This window comes from Motacilla alba, chromosome 12 (genome assembly GCF_015832195.1).
Source record: "Motacilla alba alba isolate MOTALB_02 chromosome 12, Motacilla_alba_V1.0_pri, whole genome shotgun sequence".
Taxonomy (NCBI): domain Eukaryota; kingdom Metazoa; phylum Chordata; class Aves; order Passeriformes; family Motacillidae; genus Motacilla; species Motacilla alba.
Genome location: NC_052027.1, coordinates 9,080,783 through 9,096,193, shown reverse-complemented (window position 1 = coordinate 9,096,193; position 15,411 = coordinate 9,080,783). Strand labels below are relative to the sequence as shown.

Genomic DNA, 15,411 nt, shown 5'->3' with positions numbered 1-15,411 from the left:
GGTGTGGTTGTCTCATGTCCCTCGTGCTCTGAGGCTGAATCTGGAATGTCACAACAAGTAAACCAAGAGGAGGAAGTTGTTCAGTAACCTGAGGTACAGGAACTTTTCCTGATGCTCAAATGGAACTGCAGGGATGGGAACATCTCATCCTGGAAAAAGCCAACTGCTATGTCCTGTAAGGCTCCTCTGAGGCAGATCTGTTTGTGCCTGTTCTCTGGGCACAGTCCTCCTGCTACTGCTGTCCTCCAAAATCCCCCCTCCAGCCCCAGTCTGTGGCACAGATCTGAAGGTGCTGCACCCCCATCCCCAGCTAGTGTGCAGCTGTCCTCTTCACACTGCTTGTTTGTACAGCCTGGCCTGGTGGCTTTGGGAAGAGGGGGCTAATGCCTAGCTGGGATCACCTTGGATCCTCTCTGGTGAGACTGCTGCCTCTCTGCCTTTCATTCTCCTTGAGGTGCAAGACTGGCCTCGCTGCTGCCTCTTGACTTCCATCCTTCGTGCAGCTCCCTTTGACTTACAGAATTGCTTTAGATTCTGCTGGTTTGTCCCAGCTCTGCATTCACCACCGACCCAACAAGCCCATTCTTGACTTCTCAAGCTGCGGGAGTACCTGGTGTTGGACTCAGCTCCTAACCCCAGTGTCTCTCTGTGCATGTCACCATGTCATCTGTAGCTGGGCTTTTTTAGGTGGTCTAGCACGTATCACACTGTACTGGTGCCACAAGCTGGTGCCAGCCAAGCCAGAGCCCGGCACGCAGGGCTGGCTGCACTGGGTTCAGCTCTCCTGTTGCCTCCTGCCGGTACATGGGCCCGGCTGCTCGGCCTGAGCACAGAACAGCCGCGATGGCCCCATGTCACGGGCTGAAGACGTACGGGCTCGGTGCTGAGAAGCTGCTCAGGAGGTACCGCCGGCGGCTGAGAGTGACAGCCGTGCCTGGTGTGTGCCCGGTGTGTGTCCGCTGCCGCCTGGCGCAGCCGTGCCCGCTGTGTGCCCGGTGTGTGCCCGGTGTGTGCCCGCTGCCGCCTGGCGCAGCCGTGCCCGCTGTGTTCTCGGTGTGTGCCCGCTGTGTGCCCGGTGCCGCCTGGCGCAGGGCGGGCCGCGGCTGTGCTCCGCTCTGAGGCCCTCCACGGCGCCAGGGGGCGCTGTCGGTGCCGGCCCCTGCCGGAGGCGCTCTGTCCGCGCCGCCGCGGGGCGGGCACAGCGGGTCGCTCCCGGCAGCCGTCGGGGCGCGCGTGCGCTCGGTGTGGCGGGGCGGGCACGCGGCGGGGCCATGGCGGACTATCTGATCAGCGGCGGCACCGGCTACGTGCCCGACGACGGGCTGACGGCGCAGCAGCTCTTCAGCTGCGGCGATGGGCTCACCTACAAGTGAGTGCGGCCGGCACCGGGGTGGGACCGGGACCTGGGGCGCGGGGCCGCCGCGGTCGCTGACGCGTCTCCCCTCGTTTCCCCGCAGCGATTTCCTCATCCTCCCGGGGTACATCGACTTCACGGCGGACCAGGTGGTGAGTGGCCGGGGCGGGGGAGCGGGCCGGGGGCCGGGCCGGGGGTTGCACCGGTGCCGCCGCTCACCCGCCGCCGCCGCCTGCCTCCCCGCCAGGACCTGACCTCGGCGCTGACCAAGAGAATCACCCTGAAGACGCCGCTGGTCTCCTCGCCCATGGACACAGTCACCGAGGCCAGCATGGCCATCGCCATGGCGGTGAGTGCGGCCCCGCGGGCGGGTCCCTGTGCCGCCCTCACCGGGCAGGCGGGGCAGGAAGCGCCGCCTGAGGCACCCGCGTGGCCGCCCCGGGGTCCCCTCGGGGCGAGGCCGGGCCCGGAGCTCCGCCGGTGCCGCCCCGCTGCTGCGGCCGGCTGGTGCAGCGCCGGGCAGCGTCTGCGGTAGCTCACAGCCGCCTTTGTGTCCCCAGCTGACCGGAGGAATCGGGTTCATCCACCACAACTGCACCCCGGAGTTCCAGGCCAACGAAGTGCGCAAGGTGAAGGTGAGTGGTTGTCACGGCAGCACCAAACCGTGCTGGCACGGGGTGCTCGGTGGAGGTGGGCAGCGGGTCTGGCTCGCTGAATGAGCTGTGTGAGGAGATTGCTGACGTGTGCCCGATCTTCGTGTTTCAGAGCTGTAGTGCTGCCAGGGTTTACCGGCACAACCCTCTTGTGTGCCAGGCACTGTCTATGGTCCGCCTGGGACTTGAGTCCTCCTGGTGTGGGAATATTCCCCATCATTTCAGGGAGGAGGTTAGCGTGGAGGCTCTTCGATGTTAACATTGTTTGGGTGAGCCTTGTTGCTGGTTTGAGAGTCATCCTGTTGGAGAGCATGTGGCTAGGCTGGGTGATGGCAGAGCCGTGTGAGTGGCTGCAGTAACCTGCAGGCACGTGCCTCGCTCCTGTCTGGACTGGCAGTGCCACTCAGCCTGGCTGCTGGATCTGCTTCCTTTCAGAAATACGAGCAAGGATTCATCACAGACCCCGTGGTGCTGAGCCCAAATGACCGAGTGCGAGATGTGTTTGAAGCAAAAGCTCGTCATGGATTTTGTGGGATTCCCATCACGGACAATGGGAAGATGGGGGGCAAGCTGGTTGGGATCATCTCGTCCAGAGATATTGATTTCCTGAAAGAGTCAGAGCATGACCTGCCCCTCGGTGAGGTGAGGAGTGCTCACACCTGAGGGGTGTGAACGCTGTGTTAGGAAGCCGTGTGGCTTGTGATAAGGATAAGGGTGAGTGTGTGGCTGTGAGGGTGTTCTGCCAGTGGGAGGGAGCAGCTCCAGCTTAGCTCTGCAGATCTGTCTGTGAGTGTGTTTCCAGGGGAGAGTGTCTTGCTCGTTTGCACTCTCTGAGCGACTCCTGCAGTGCAGACCATGCAGTTTATGTGAATCATGAGGATTATCTTTCGGTGCTGTGGAACCTCACCCTTGCTTCACTAATTAATTGCTGGTGTTCGTGGCTGCTGCTGTAGTCCCACATGCTGGCACTGGTAGCAGCTGTGCTCTGCCCAACAAACCCTCCAAGTGCTGAGCTTCCTTTTCTGGGCTGCCTTTCCCTCTATGCGTCATCTGGATTGCTTGCTCTTTCAAATAACCCCCTGAATTTGCAGTCTGGCAGTGTGGCCTTCATAGTGCTTTGCTGTCAGACTCCCCTCCTGCAGGAGAACGTTCTGTGATTCCAGTTATACAAGCTGTGTAACTGGAGAGCTGTGGTGCTGTCAGGTTACACCACCAGTGCCTCTTGGCCACGCTTTCCTCTTGGCTCACAAATATTTTTAGCTCTTGCTGACCAAATGTGGTGTCACATGCTGATCCCTGTTTGGTTTGAAATCTGCTATAAATACATGATACAAGAGTCTTGAACTAGGGGAAGCTTGTAAAAGTGCATATGGCCCTTTGAAGCAATGCTGCCCATTCAGAGGAGCCAGATAAGGATCTTTCCTCACACTTTCTTTGGGTCATTCGGCACTGCAGAGCAGGAAACTTTCTGCTGTTGCTGTGTGGTGCTTGTCCCTGTCACCAGGCAAGGCCAGGGGAACAAATGGCTTCCTCAATCTTCTGTCCACCTGCAGTGCAGCAGTCCTTTTACTGAGCCGTTCGTTGCCGTCCACTTCAACACACAGGTCTCCATGGGAAGTGCATGAATCCCACAGGCTTAGGAAGTGTCACCAGCCCTTGTTCTTGTAGGTGACTTTGACCTACCAGACATCTGCTGGGAAGTTAATACAGCAGGAAAGAGGCAGTCCAGGAAGTTTTTGGAGTGTATGGAGGACAACTTTTTGTCACAGCTGGTGAGTGAGCCCACCAGGGGAGGGACTATGTTAGAGCTGTTGTTTGCAAGTAGAGATGGGCTGGTGGGAGATGTGCTGATTGGAGCCTGCTTGGGGCACAGTGATCATGAAATTATAGAGTTCCTGATATTTGGTGAAACGAGGAGGAACATCAATAGGACTTTTACACTGGACTTCCAGAGGGCAGACTTTGGCCTGTTTAGGAGACTTATTCAGAGGGTTCCTTGGGAAGCAGCCCTTAAGAACAAAGGTGTCCAGAAATCTTGAGGGCACAGGAACAGACTGTCCCTGTGTGCCGAAAAATGAGTCAATGAGGCAAACATCCAGCCTGGATTGGCAACGAGGTTTTGAAGGAACTTAGGATTAAAGAGAATGTATCATCTTTGGAAGAAGGGTCAGGTCTCTCAGGAAGTATTTAAGGGGGTTGCTAGGGCATATAGGAAAAAAACTGGAGAGGCCAAAGCTCAGTTTGAACTTAATTTGGCAACTTTTGTAAAGGACAATAAAAAATATTTTTACAAATATTTCAATGGCAAAAGGAGGGGTAAGAACAACTGTGGTTCTCTGCTGGATGCAGGAGGGAACTTAGTGACTGCAGATGAGGAGAAGGTGGAAGTGCTTAACACCTCCTTTGCCTCAGTCTTTAGTGAGAAAATGGCTTGTCCTCAGGACAGCTGTCCTCCTGGGCTGGTTGATGGTGTCAGGGAGCAGAATGTCCCCCTGTTATCCAGGAGGAGGCAGTCAGAGAACTGCTGAGCTGCTTGGATGTTCATAAGTCTATGGGCCCAGATGGGATCCATCCCTGGGTGATGAGGGAGCTGGCAGATGAGCTTGCAAAGCCACTCTCCATGATTTACCAGCAGTCCTGGCTCACTGGTGAGGTTCCAGATGACTGGAAGCTGGTCAGTGTGACAACCACTCACAACAAGGGTTAGAAGGAGGATTCTGGTAATTATAGGCCAGTCAGCCTGACCTCAGTACCAGGTAAGGTTATGGATCAGTTTATACTGAGTGTCACCACGCAGCACTTACAGGATGGCCTGGATGTCAGAGCCAGCCAGCAGGGGTTAGGAGGGGTAGGTCATGTTAGACCAACCTGGTCTTCTTTCATGGCCAGGTGACCCCCTGGTGGATGCAGGAAAGGCTGGGGATGTGTCTCTTTGGGCTCCAGCAGGCCTTTGGCACTGTCCCCCACAGCACTCTCCTGGAAAAGCTGCAGCCCAGGACTGGGACAGGAGCACTCTGTGCTGGGCTCAGAACTGGGACAGGAGCACTCTGTGCTGGGTTAGGAACTGGGACAGGAGCACTCTGTGCTGGGCTCAGAACTGGGACAGGAGCACTCTGTGCTGAGCTCAGAACTGGGACAGGAGCACTCTGTGCTGGGCTCAGAACTGGCTGCATGGCCGGCCCAGAGAGTGCTGGTGAGTGGTGCTGCATCCAGCTGGCAGCCAGGCACCAGGGGTGTCCCTGAGGGCTCTCTGCTGGGGCCAGCTCTGTTCAATATTTTATTGATGACATGGATGAGGGGATTGAGGCTTTCAATCGTAAACTTGCGGGTGACACTAAGCTGGGAGCTTGTGTCTGTCTGTTGGAAGGCAGGAGAGCTCTGCAGGGACCTGGAACAGTTGGATGGATGGGCAGAGTCCAATAAGATGAAGTTTAATCAGTCCAAGTGCCCAGTCCTGCATTTTGGCCACAGTAACCCCCTGCAGTGCTACAGGCTGGGGACGGTGTGGCTGGACAGTGCCCAGGCAGAAAGGGACCTGGGGCTGCTGGTCAACAGCCAAGCCAACGTGAGCCAGCAGTGAGCCCTGGTGGCCAAGAAGGCCAGTGGCTCCTGGCCTGGATCAGAAACAGTGTGGCCAGCAGGAGCAGGGAGGTCATCCTGCCCCTGTACTCAGCACTGGTGAGGGCACACCTTGAGTGCTGTGTCCAGCTCTGGCCCCTCAGTTTGGGAAGGATGTTGAGACGCTGGAGCGCGTCCAGAGGAGGCAACGAGGCTGGAGAGGGGCTGGGAACACAAACCCTGTGAGAAACGACTGAGGGAGCTGGGGTTGTTCAGCTTGGAGAAAAGGAGACTCAGGCGTGACCTTATCACTCTCTGCAGCTCCCTGAAAGGGGCTGTAGTCAGATGGAGGTTGGTCTCTTTCTCCAGGCAGCAACTGACAAAACCAGAGGACACAGTCTTAAGCTGTGCCAAGGGAAATATAGGTTGGATATTAGGAAAGTTTTTTACAGAAGTAGTGATAAAACACTGGAATGGTCTGCCCAGGGAGGTGGTGGAGTCACCATCTCTGGATGTGTTTAAAAAAAGACTGGATATGGCACTCAGTGCCATGGTTTAATTGAGCTATTAGGGCATGGATTGGACTCGATTATCTTGAAGGTCTCTTCTAACCTAGTGGTTCTGTGATATGCCTGTGATGCCTCAGGCTTCTCTTGAGATATGGGTTCTGTCACAGCATTTTCAGTAGATACAGGCATGGTCAGCCTCTTATGGTATAAATAACTAAAATGTTCCTTCTTTGTATGCAACTGATCTACCTTCTTGAAGGGTTACAGAATGTTCCCTTTTAGCTTTGCCCAGCCTTCTCAACCTTTCATGGGCACTTGATGATATCAGAATGCTGTGGTTGGAAAGGGACTTGAGGTCTCTTGTCAAGCCACCTGCTCAAGGCACATTGAGCTGGAGGAAGCTTTGTGGGGCTGTGTCTAAATCTCCAAGGATGGAGATTTCATTTTCTCTCTGAGCTGCTCTCTCAGTGGGAGACCGCTGTTGTGATGAAAGCCACCATAGCAGGATGTTCCCCACTGTCCAGCACTGCCCTTTGCTTTCCAGTGTGTTTTGGTGCTTGTTTGTCAGAGCGAGTGTGGCTGAGCACATTTGGATTGGCACAACTCCCTTAAGGGAGTTACTTAAGGGAGTTACCCACTGCTGCTGACCTTACCAGCAGCAGCAGTGGGTTATTCTGGGCAGAGCCCTGCCAGGGCCTGTGCACTGAAGATGCTGCCTGAAAACAAGATTGAGGGCACCATTTCTGCCAGAACAGCAAGAGACTCCAGAGGTGTTTCCAGCCCATATTTGCATGTGCTCCAATGAAAGGGAGAGCTGTTAGGGTGATATCCCAAATAAGGGTCTTCTGAGAGTTGTCCCTTGTTTCCAGGTGCTTTCACTTGTCTTCCTGAGGCCTTCTGCCATCTCCTGCTTTCAGTGCATTAATGGGCTTGGGCCCTGATGCCAGTGCCTGCATGGGGACAGCACACTGGAGCTTTTCCTGTGTGTTTCTGGAGGCGTGTTGCTGTGCTGTGGGCTCTTTGTGGAGCACTCCTGCACGGCCGCTGCGGAGCGTTTCACGTGGGCAGGGGGTTTGATATTTTCAGATCAGTGTGAAGGAGTTCTTGTGACTTTTTATCTTCTCCCACCCACTAGATTATGACAAAGCGGGAGGATCTTGTTGTGGCCCCGGCTGGCGTAATGTTGAAAGAAGCAAATGAAATTCTGCAAAGGAGTAAAAAAGGTACCTGTGACCATCTGTGGCACGAGGGAGAGCTGTGGAAGCGCTGCGCCAGGGCAGCAGTGGGTGAATGTGGGCACATAGTCCCTGTGTGAGTGAAACATAGGAGACAATGGTGAACACAGTGCCCACAGCCCTCTGCTGGGGTACAGAGCTCACATGCCTTTGTCTCAAATGTGTTTGGAGTTGAGGGATGTTTGGCTGTCCAGCCATGTGTCTTTGATTTTCTGGCCTGGCCTTCTCATTTCAGTGCTCACTTCATCCTTCTTAGGGTTTAGTAGTTTGACTTTTAATAGGGTGTCGTGTGTCTAATTATTAAAAAATGCACACGTTTTCTATGGTTGATGGATAAAAACTGAGTCCTTCTCCAGTCCTACAAACTCCTTTCTCTGTTTCTCGAGCCAGAGCTGCTGGCATCCATGGCCAGGCAGGGTTTGGTAACACGCCCGAGTCTCCATCTTGTAGCAGTGTTTGCCTGCTTGCTGCTCCCGGTGTGCCGCGCTGCTCTGAGCTAATGTCTGTCTCCTGCAGAAATCTGCAGTAATGTTCTTTCGGTCTGTTTCCAGGCAAGCTGCCAATTGTTAATGAAGATGACGAGCTGGTGGCTATCATAGCCCGCACGGATCTCAAGAAGAACAGGGACTATCCCCTGGCTTCTAAGGACTCCAAGAAGCAGCTGCTCTGTGGTGCTGCTATCGGGACCCACGAGGATGACAAGTACCGGCTGGACCTGCTGGTGCAGGCTGGCGTGGACGCCGTCGTGCTGGTGAGCACCCACGGGGCACCCATGGGCGTTGTGTCAGCCTGGGGCACTGGGGGTTGAGTCCCCAGGCTGGATGAACATCACTGTCTTTGTCACAGGCCTTTCTGCGTTAGAATATGGCAGTTTGTTGACCTCTCAGTCTTGTTCAGGTTGGAATCCTCAGATTGGAGGGATTCCTCTTCCCTGGAGACTTATGTGACCTGAAGGAGTTCGTAGGGTGCATTGAAGCCCTGAAGGCTGTGAAGAGCAACATTATTAGTTAATACAGAATCTTCTAAAAATACCTCTTGCACTCTGCCACCAGCCTCTCTGATGTTCCTGACTAGTTCTGAATATTCAGCTTATTAGTTTTAGTTTCCCTTCGTCCCTTTGGTGTTTGTTACTCTTACTCTCTTACTGATGTTCAGGAGTGATCAGTGAGCCCAGAGCTGCTCTGCTGGTCTCCCTTTCTGGCCTGTAAACTTTCAGGCACAGTTGTCACTGCCTGTATTTGCACATGGCTTTCTCATCGATTGTGACACTGTGAGTGTGCTGTGCTCTGAGGGCACGGCTGTGCAGTGGGAAATGTTTAACAGACATCATTTGACTGGGTCACAGAGATTGGCAGGGACCGAGTGCTCAGTGCTCCACATCTGATATTTGAGCTGCTCTGCTGCACATAGGGAGGTGCATCCCCCCACCAGCCCTGCTGGGTTTCAGAAGGAACATTCTCAATTCCACCTGTAGTTTGAGACAGGGCTGACAGCGTCCTGCTGATAGAGCCAGATGGTTCTAATCCACAGCCAGATGTTCTGCTTGTTGCCTTCTGTAGAAGCTACAGGATTAAACCTGAAGGATATTACTGAAGTCTTTACAATGTACTTCTCTTGTGCAGGGAAGTACATTCCTGTCTTCGTAGCAGCTTCTCCTGGAGTTCTGTGCCCAATTTGGGGATTTTGCCCATTACTCAGCTTAGCAGAGACTCCAGCAAGCAGAGTGAAAATCTGAAAGGTTTGTGAAGCTGCATTTGTAATCTGCAGAAATTCTGGTTAAAACTGATTTTCTTTCTGTTGCAGGATTCCTCTCAGGGGAATTCCATCTTCCAGATCAATATGATAAAATACATTAAGGAGAAATATCCCAACCTACAAGTTATTGGAGGAAATGGTAGGCATGTGTTGAAGACTCTTCTTGTCTTTAAATGACATTTGTTTCTTAGACATAGAGGGAGTTGCAGGGATGTAAATGAAACGGTCATTTTTGTAAACTTCTGTGAGCTTAAAATGGTTTCCTCTGACTTGTGGAGTGGAGCAAGACCACTGCAGACACAGGGCAGTACCTTACTGCTGCAGATGCTTAGAAACCTTTGTTCTGCAGCCCGGCGTGTTACAGTCCTCCATAGCACATTACTCGTTGGCTTATTTTACACACCAGTTTAAAATTTTGCTTAATAATGAATACTGCTTGATGTGGAAATCTAGTGGCAATTTTCCCTGTCTCTCGACAGCAGAGCCCAGTGGTCCTTGCCTTTACTTGATGCTGCTGTTACCCTGTACTCTGCCCTCCCTGCCTCGTGTGGCCCAGAGAGTACTTGGGACCATGCCATGACTTCTGCTGCCTCTGCCTTTGGGTAGAGGTGTGTTGCAGAGTAGCCTAAAGGGGCAGTGTCACCTCACCCACTGTGGCAGCTGGAGCAGAAACTCTGCTCCTCCCAGACAGGCCTGGCTCTGCCACAGGCTGTTGCTCAGGGTGGGGGATGTCGGCAGCCATGGGGGAACCTCCAGGGCAGAGAAGTGTTGTTTGCAAATGTTCTTGTCTGTTTTCAAACCGATTTTTGCTCCCCACAGTGGTGACTGCGGCTCAGGCCAAGAACCTCATTGACGCGGGGGTTGATGCCCTGAGGGTCGGGATGGGCAGTGGCTCCATCTGCATCACACAGGAAGGTGAGAGAGATCAGCTACCTCCTAAATAGGCTGAAGACACGTGTTTAGTAGAAATTCCCTGCTGAAAAGCAGCATGGCTGGGATGGAATTCTCCCGTTGTGAGGGCAGTGTCCATCAGGAAGACATCTTTCACCCCCTTTTTCCAGGACTTCCAACCTTTGGGGTGGCAGCAGCAGCAAAGGCATTTCCCAGGACTGACCGAGACTGAGTAGAGCCGGTGTGGCAGATGGTGGCTTTGCCTGAGGGGAGCTGTTGGCTCGGTGTGGAATGGGGCTGGCAGGCAGCTCTGCAGGGAGAGGGGCTTACTGGATCCCCAGTGCCGATGGGTGAAGTGCCCTGGGCCGTCAGTGCTCCTTTTCCCTCTGGCAGCAGTGTGCGTGATGCTTGAGTATTGATCTGGGCTCGATGCCTTTGCAATTTCCAGGCCAAAATGGGATTTCTTGCTTTTGTCTCTGCAGTTAGACAGAGCTTGTGTGAGACAGAGGCTGTGCCACCCTTAGCTAAAAGGCAAGAGGGGCATCCCCCAGGGCCTGAAGAAAGTCTGTCTCGAGGACGGACTCAGTGCTTGTGTTGAACCTCAGGTGGGGTGCAGAGTGGGGGTGCAGCAAGGCGCTGCAGTCCACAAGCACAGCTCCTCACTGCTTTGGTCCTTGGTCTGTGCCACAGGAGGCAGCAGGTGAGCAGCTGCTTGGCTGTAGGAGCTGCATTAGCTCTGCCCTTTCCAGCATGGAGCCTGTGAGCAGCCCTGGACCTGAGCTGTGTTCCCGCTTTGCCTGGCTACCGGGGGCTCCCAGTCAGGGCCGTGTGTCTCAGGTCAGCTTCCTAAGGAGGGAGTAGTGTCCTTGGGCTAACACTTCCATAGCCAGAGCAGAGCCAGGGCACACGTGTCCTCCCCTGGCTCTGAGGCCAAGGCATGCTCTGATCTGCAGGGTGGTGAATGTCCCTGGGGTTCCTCCAGCTGCCCCGGGAATGGGTTGGGTGCTGGTTTTGGTGAAGGTGTAGAGCAGAGGTAGAATGTGGCACTTCACAGGAGATGTGGTTGCAGAACTCTTGCCTGCAGCTCCCCAGGTTTTTGGCGCTGTTAAGGGCAAGAACTCTGGCTTTTTGGGGTAGGGATCACCTCTCTGGGTGGCTGCTGGGGTAGGGTGAGCATGCGCTGTGCACAGCCGGGCCTGGCTGCCTTGGATCTGGCCTCTGGCTTGGCTCGGACTAGGAAGGGTCTGCAAAGTCAGCTCTGTCCCACACCGTATGCTCTGCCCAGTAGCAGGTCATTTCTGGGGTCCTTTGTTCTGCTGCTGTTCTTCTGTCTCTAAAATGTGTGTGTTTGTTTTTGTTTAGCTGCTCCAAAGATCCCTCCAGACCTAAAGTCCCACAGCCCCAAATGCCCTTCTACTGTCACGGGCACCTATAGTAAGTCACTTGCCCTGTTCCCAACCCTAATTATGTGTCTTGAAGCAGGACCCTGATTTGGCTGCACATGGCCCTACTGCTTGTTTGAGAATAATTTAGCTGTAGATGCACTTGGGGTTTTGTGGCTTTGGATACTGGTTTTGAATCTGAAATTAAATCTGAGAAGCCTTTCTGATTTCATAAAGCAGAATCTGAACTGTCCAAGCTGAGGGAACTCAGGCCTGTCCTCTCTCCACTCCAAATTCCAGTTAGGAGCCTGATTGCACCTTTTGGATCCCTAGCCAGGCGTGCTCCTGCTGATCCAGTACTGGGAGGCAATCCCTGAGCAGTTCTCGATCGGGCTCAAAACGTAGCCCTAGTTCTGGGCAAGTTGTGCTCCCTTCCCATGGAGCTGGCTCCCCTGAGTTACAGAGGGACTTCACTGCACATGGCCACCTTGGCAGCTGCGTTCCATCTTTTCCCCAGCAAGTCCTGTGGAGAGAAGGAGCTTGTGCCTGCCCAGCGCAGGGTGCAGTGTTCTCTGCTCTGAGGCTCTGACCAAGCAGCCCCTGCAAGGCAAGCCTGAGGCTTTGTCCTTTCTCCTAGTTCTGACACACCTCAAAGGGAGAGGTTTACTCTTGCAGATCCTGGAAGGTTTTCTCTGGCAGATGATTTTGTAGGGCCACCCTTTGCCAATACACTGAAAGGGATGAACCCTTCCCCTGACGTGTGATGTGTGTGTGTGCTCAGAGCCCTGCTTGGGGAGCCTGCGCTGCGGGGCTGTGGCACTGGGCACTGGGAGTGGCACGATGCTCCCAGGGGCCCTGAGCCAAGCTGGGCCTTAAAAGGGCTGGTCTCTGTGGTTGTGCTTGAGAGGTTTCTGCAGGCCCTGCACTGTCTATGGCACACTCCCATAGACCTTGGACTCTAAACCTTTCAGAAATGGGTGTTTTTCTCCACAGAGCTCTTCCACGGCAGCATTTTGCAGCTGCACTGTGGCCTTCAGCAGTGCAGAACTGCAAGACCATCTCTTTAAGGGCATTGATGATAAAGCTGGCAGCCTCTCCCTGGCTGGCTGAGCCTGAGCTGAACGCTGGGGTCTGATTAAATTTAGTTCTGTCACAATCTCAGCCTGGAGTCTGGCTGCCCTCCCTCAGCAGCTGCTGCTGAGTGCTGGGAGTGGAGAAACTGTAGCCTCCTGGCCCCGGCAGGCCTCTGCCAGGGAGGTGCTGCCAGCAGTGCTGCCATGCAGGCTGAACCACAGCTGGATTTCACACTCCAAAGTACTAATACTGTATGGCCTTAATCTTACCCAGATTGTGGGACTAACCGTGACTGAAGAAAAGGCTTCCATTTGATGGTGGGGAAGGGACATCTCCCTGAGAGAAGCTTATCTCAGTGTTCTTGCATGCCTGTGGCTGACAAACATGTTACAAGACATGCCTTGTGCTGGTTTTCCTCACATAACGGGAAGCTTCTTAACTGCTACTGACTGGGAAGAACAAGTAAATCCAAAGCTAATAACTCTCTCCTCATGGGGCAGCTAAACTTGATGGAACCCTTGCTACATTGCAGGGCAGGAAGATAAATTACTACCAAACCATTCTGCCTCTTTCCTTTTCCACTGCTGCATGTGTGTTTGTGTGTATATGCAGACCCATATGCATAGATATAAATATATCTATAGCATATACAGGCATATGAGCTCTCTCCCAGCCAGCTGCCTTTCCATTCAAGAGGCACATTGAACAGATGCTGGGTACATGGAGAAAGAGTCTGGCAGCTCCAGGAGAGAGCCAGCAGTGGGACATGGCTACATGCCAGGGATGCTTTGGAGAGGGGCTTTTGGAGTTTGCTTTATTTCCTTCCCAAGCTCCCCACATGTCTGCTGTGCACAAGGATTGAGCCACGAGTCTTGTCTGATCCCAGGCATCCAATCAAAGCCCCCAGTCCCGAGGTCACACAGCTTTTTGGAGCCACGGGCTGTGAGGACGTCTCAGCAGGCATCTCCCGGGCATCTGCTTCTCTTGGATTCAGCCTAGGGAAGAAGCATCCAGGGATTTGTGCGTTCTGAGGGCTGGAGCATGTGTGTGCTGGAAGCCTGAGCGAGCCTGCTGGGACGGGGATGTGCTGCTGGCTGGAGCTGAGCTGTGTGTGCTCTGTCCCGCAGTGCTGGCGTGCGGCCGTCCCCAGGCCACGGCGGTGTACAAGGTGTCCGAGTACGCCAGGAGGTTCGGCGTCCCCGTCATCGCCGACGGAGGGATCCAGACGGTTGGGCACATCGCCAAGGCCCTGGCACTTGGGGCCTCCACAGGTGAGCACCGGTGCAGGGAATCTCCTCGGAGGTGTTTGCATGTGGCATCGCGCTGGGCCTCAGGGCGTTTACCTGCAGGTGGCTGCAGCCAGTGCTGTGCCCAGGAACCCTGAGGGGTTTTGCAGCCACTGCTGCTGATGTGCTGTTCCTGGTGATGTCTTGTGCCAGTGATGATGGGCTCTCTCCTGGCTGCCACCACGGAGGCCCCAGGCGAGTACTTCTTCTCGGATGGCATCAGGCTGAAGAAATACCGCGGCATGGGCTCCCTCGATGCCATGGACAAGAACTTGGGCAGCCAGAATCGGTATTTCAGGTCAGAGATGGTGCTTTGGGGCAGCAGATGAAGCTTTTGAGGTTTCTGTGCTTCACAAATACCTTTGATTTGTGCTTTCATGCAGTGAGACAGACAAAATTAAAGTGGCCCAGGGGGTCTCCGGTGCAGTGCAAGACAAGGGCTCTATCCATAAATTCATTCCATACCTAATTGCTGGGATCCAGCATTCCTGCCAGGATATCGGTGCCAAGAGCCTGACCCAAGTCCGGTGAGTGCTTCCCCGTGTCTGTGCTCTGATTAGGTCATTGTGCTGCTGTCTGGAGTCCCTGTGCGGCTGTACTCAAGCTGGGGTGTGTTCTGGGTAATCTGTAGCTCTCTTCCCTCGTCCTGTGGACAGTGCTAATGGATCTGCCAGCCTCGGGATGCAGGAGTATGGTCTGTTGTGGCATATTCAGCTGGCCGGGCTCAGAATGTTGGGGTTACCCAGTCTGGTTCTTGGGAGCACAGCAAAGACCATTCTGGCCACAGCTGGAGGAACCAGTGACCCTCATCCCAGATGTTCCAGATGAGCATGTGCCAGAGCACTGTCTTCCTTGGACTCTGCCTGGCTCGTGACAGGTGTCCTTCCCCCTCAGAGCCATGATGTACTCGGGAGAGCTGAAATTTGAGAAGAGGACAACGTCTGCCCAGGTTGAAGGAGGGGTGCACGGCCTCCACTCGTAAGTGCTTCTGGCAGGATCCTTGTCACCCTGGGGGGTGCTGGGGGTGAGGAACAGCCACCCTGTACCTCAGCTGCCATGCCCTTGGCTCGGTGTGCCATTCACTGGCTTGCCCTGGCACCACAGCCGGGCCAAGCCGTGGCCTGTCACGGTGCTGAGGCCGTTCCCCTCCCTGGGCTGGCAGGATCCGTTCCATACTGCACCCTTGTCCCTGCCCTGAGTGAGGTGGGTCAGTAAAGGGGCTCCCTGGTGCTGCTTCCCTCACAGGTATGAGAAGCGCCTCTTCTGAAAGAGATCTGTGTCTGTCCCTGTGCCACCCAGCCCTGCGCCGCTCCGCGCGGGAGCTGCTCTTGCTGCAGAAGTGCCATTACTCTGGGCTGCCTGGAGCTCCTGCTGTCCCTTGGCTGCTTTCTGACCACCCACGGGGCCTGCCTTCCACCCGGGAGCCGTGATCCTGGGCTGGAGCCTTGCACGTGTTGGCCATGTTTTACAATAAAAAAATGAAAAGATGTGCAGTTGGTGTCAGCCCGGAGCCCCTCTTCCTTCTTTACCTCCCTTGCTCTCCGTCCTTGGCTCTGTCCTTCTTCCCACACTGTCAGAGGCAGCCGATAACCCCAGAAGGGACTGTGTGCATGTGAAGGGCAGCAGGGAGAGCCCTGAGACAGGGATGAGTGGGTAACACAGTGTGGCTTCTTAAAAAATCCTTCCTGAGAGCAGAAAACAAGGGCTGGACTGC

General features: G+C 54.6%; 1 protein-coding gene across 2 annotated transcripts; it reads left to right on the top strand.

Moving 5' to 3' along the window:
- Nucleotides 1-1,172: 1,172 nt before the first annotated feature.
- IMPDH2 (inosine monophosphate dehydrogenase 2) lies at nucleotides 1,173-15,200 on the top strand. 2 transcript variants are annotated; one of them, XM_038148824.1, is made up of 15 exons: nucleotides 1,173-1,369; nucleotides 1,458-1,506; nucleotides 1,602-1,703; nucleotides 1,915-1,989; nucleotides 2,443-2,649; nucleotides 7,210-7,297; nucleotides 7,861-8,060; nucleotides 9,113-9,203; nucleotides 9,884-9,979; nucleotides 11,318-11,389; nucleotides 13,539-13,682; nucleotides 13,851-13,995; nucleotides 14,081-14,224; nucleotides 14,592-14,675; nucleotides 14,943-15,200. In XM_038148824.1, exons 1-15 carry the CDS (start codon nucleotides 1,272-1,274, stop codon nucleotides 14,962-14,964), a joined length of 1,617 nt encoding a protein of 538 aa, XP_038004752.1. In that variant the 5' UTR covers nucleotides 1,173-1,271; the 3' UTR covers nucleotides 14,965-15,200. The 2 variants fall into 2 exon arrangements, with proteins under 2 accessions (XP_038004752.1, XP_038004753.1); XM_038148825.1 differs by lacking the exon at nucleotides 11,318-11,389.
- Nucleotides 15,201-15,411: the final 211 nt, after the last annotated feature.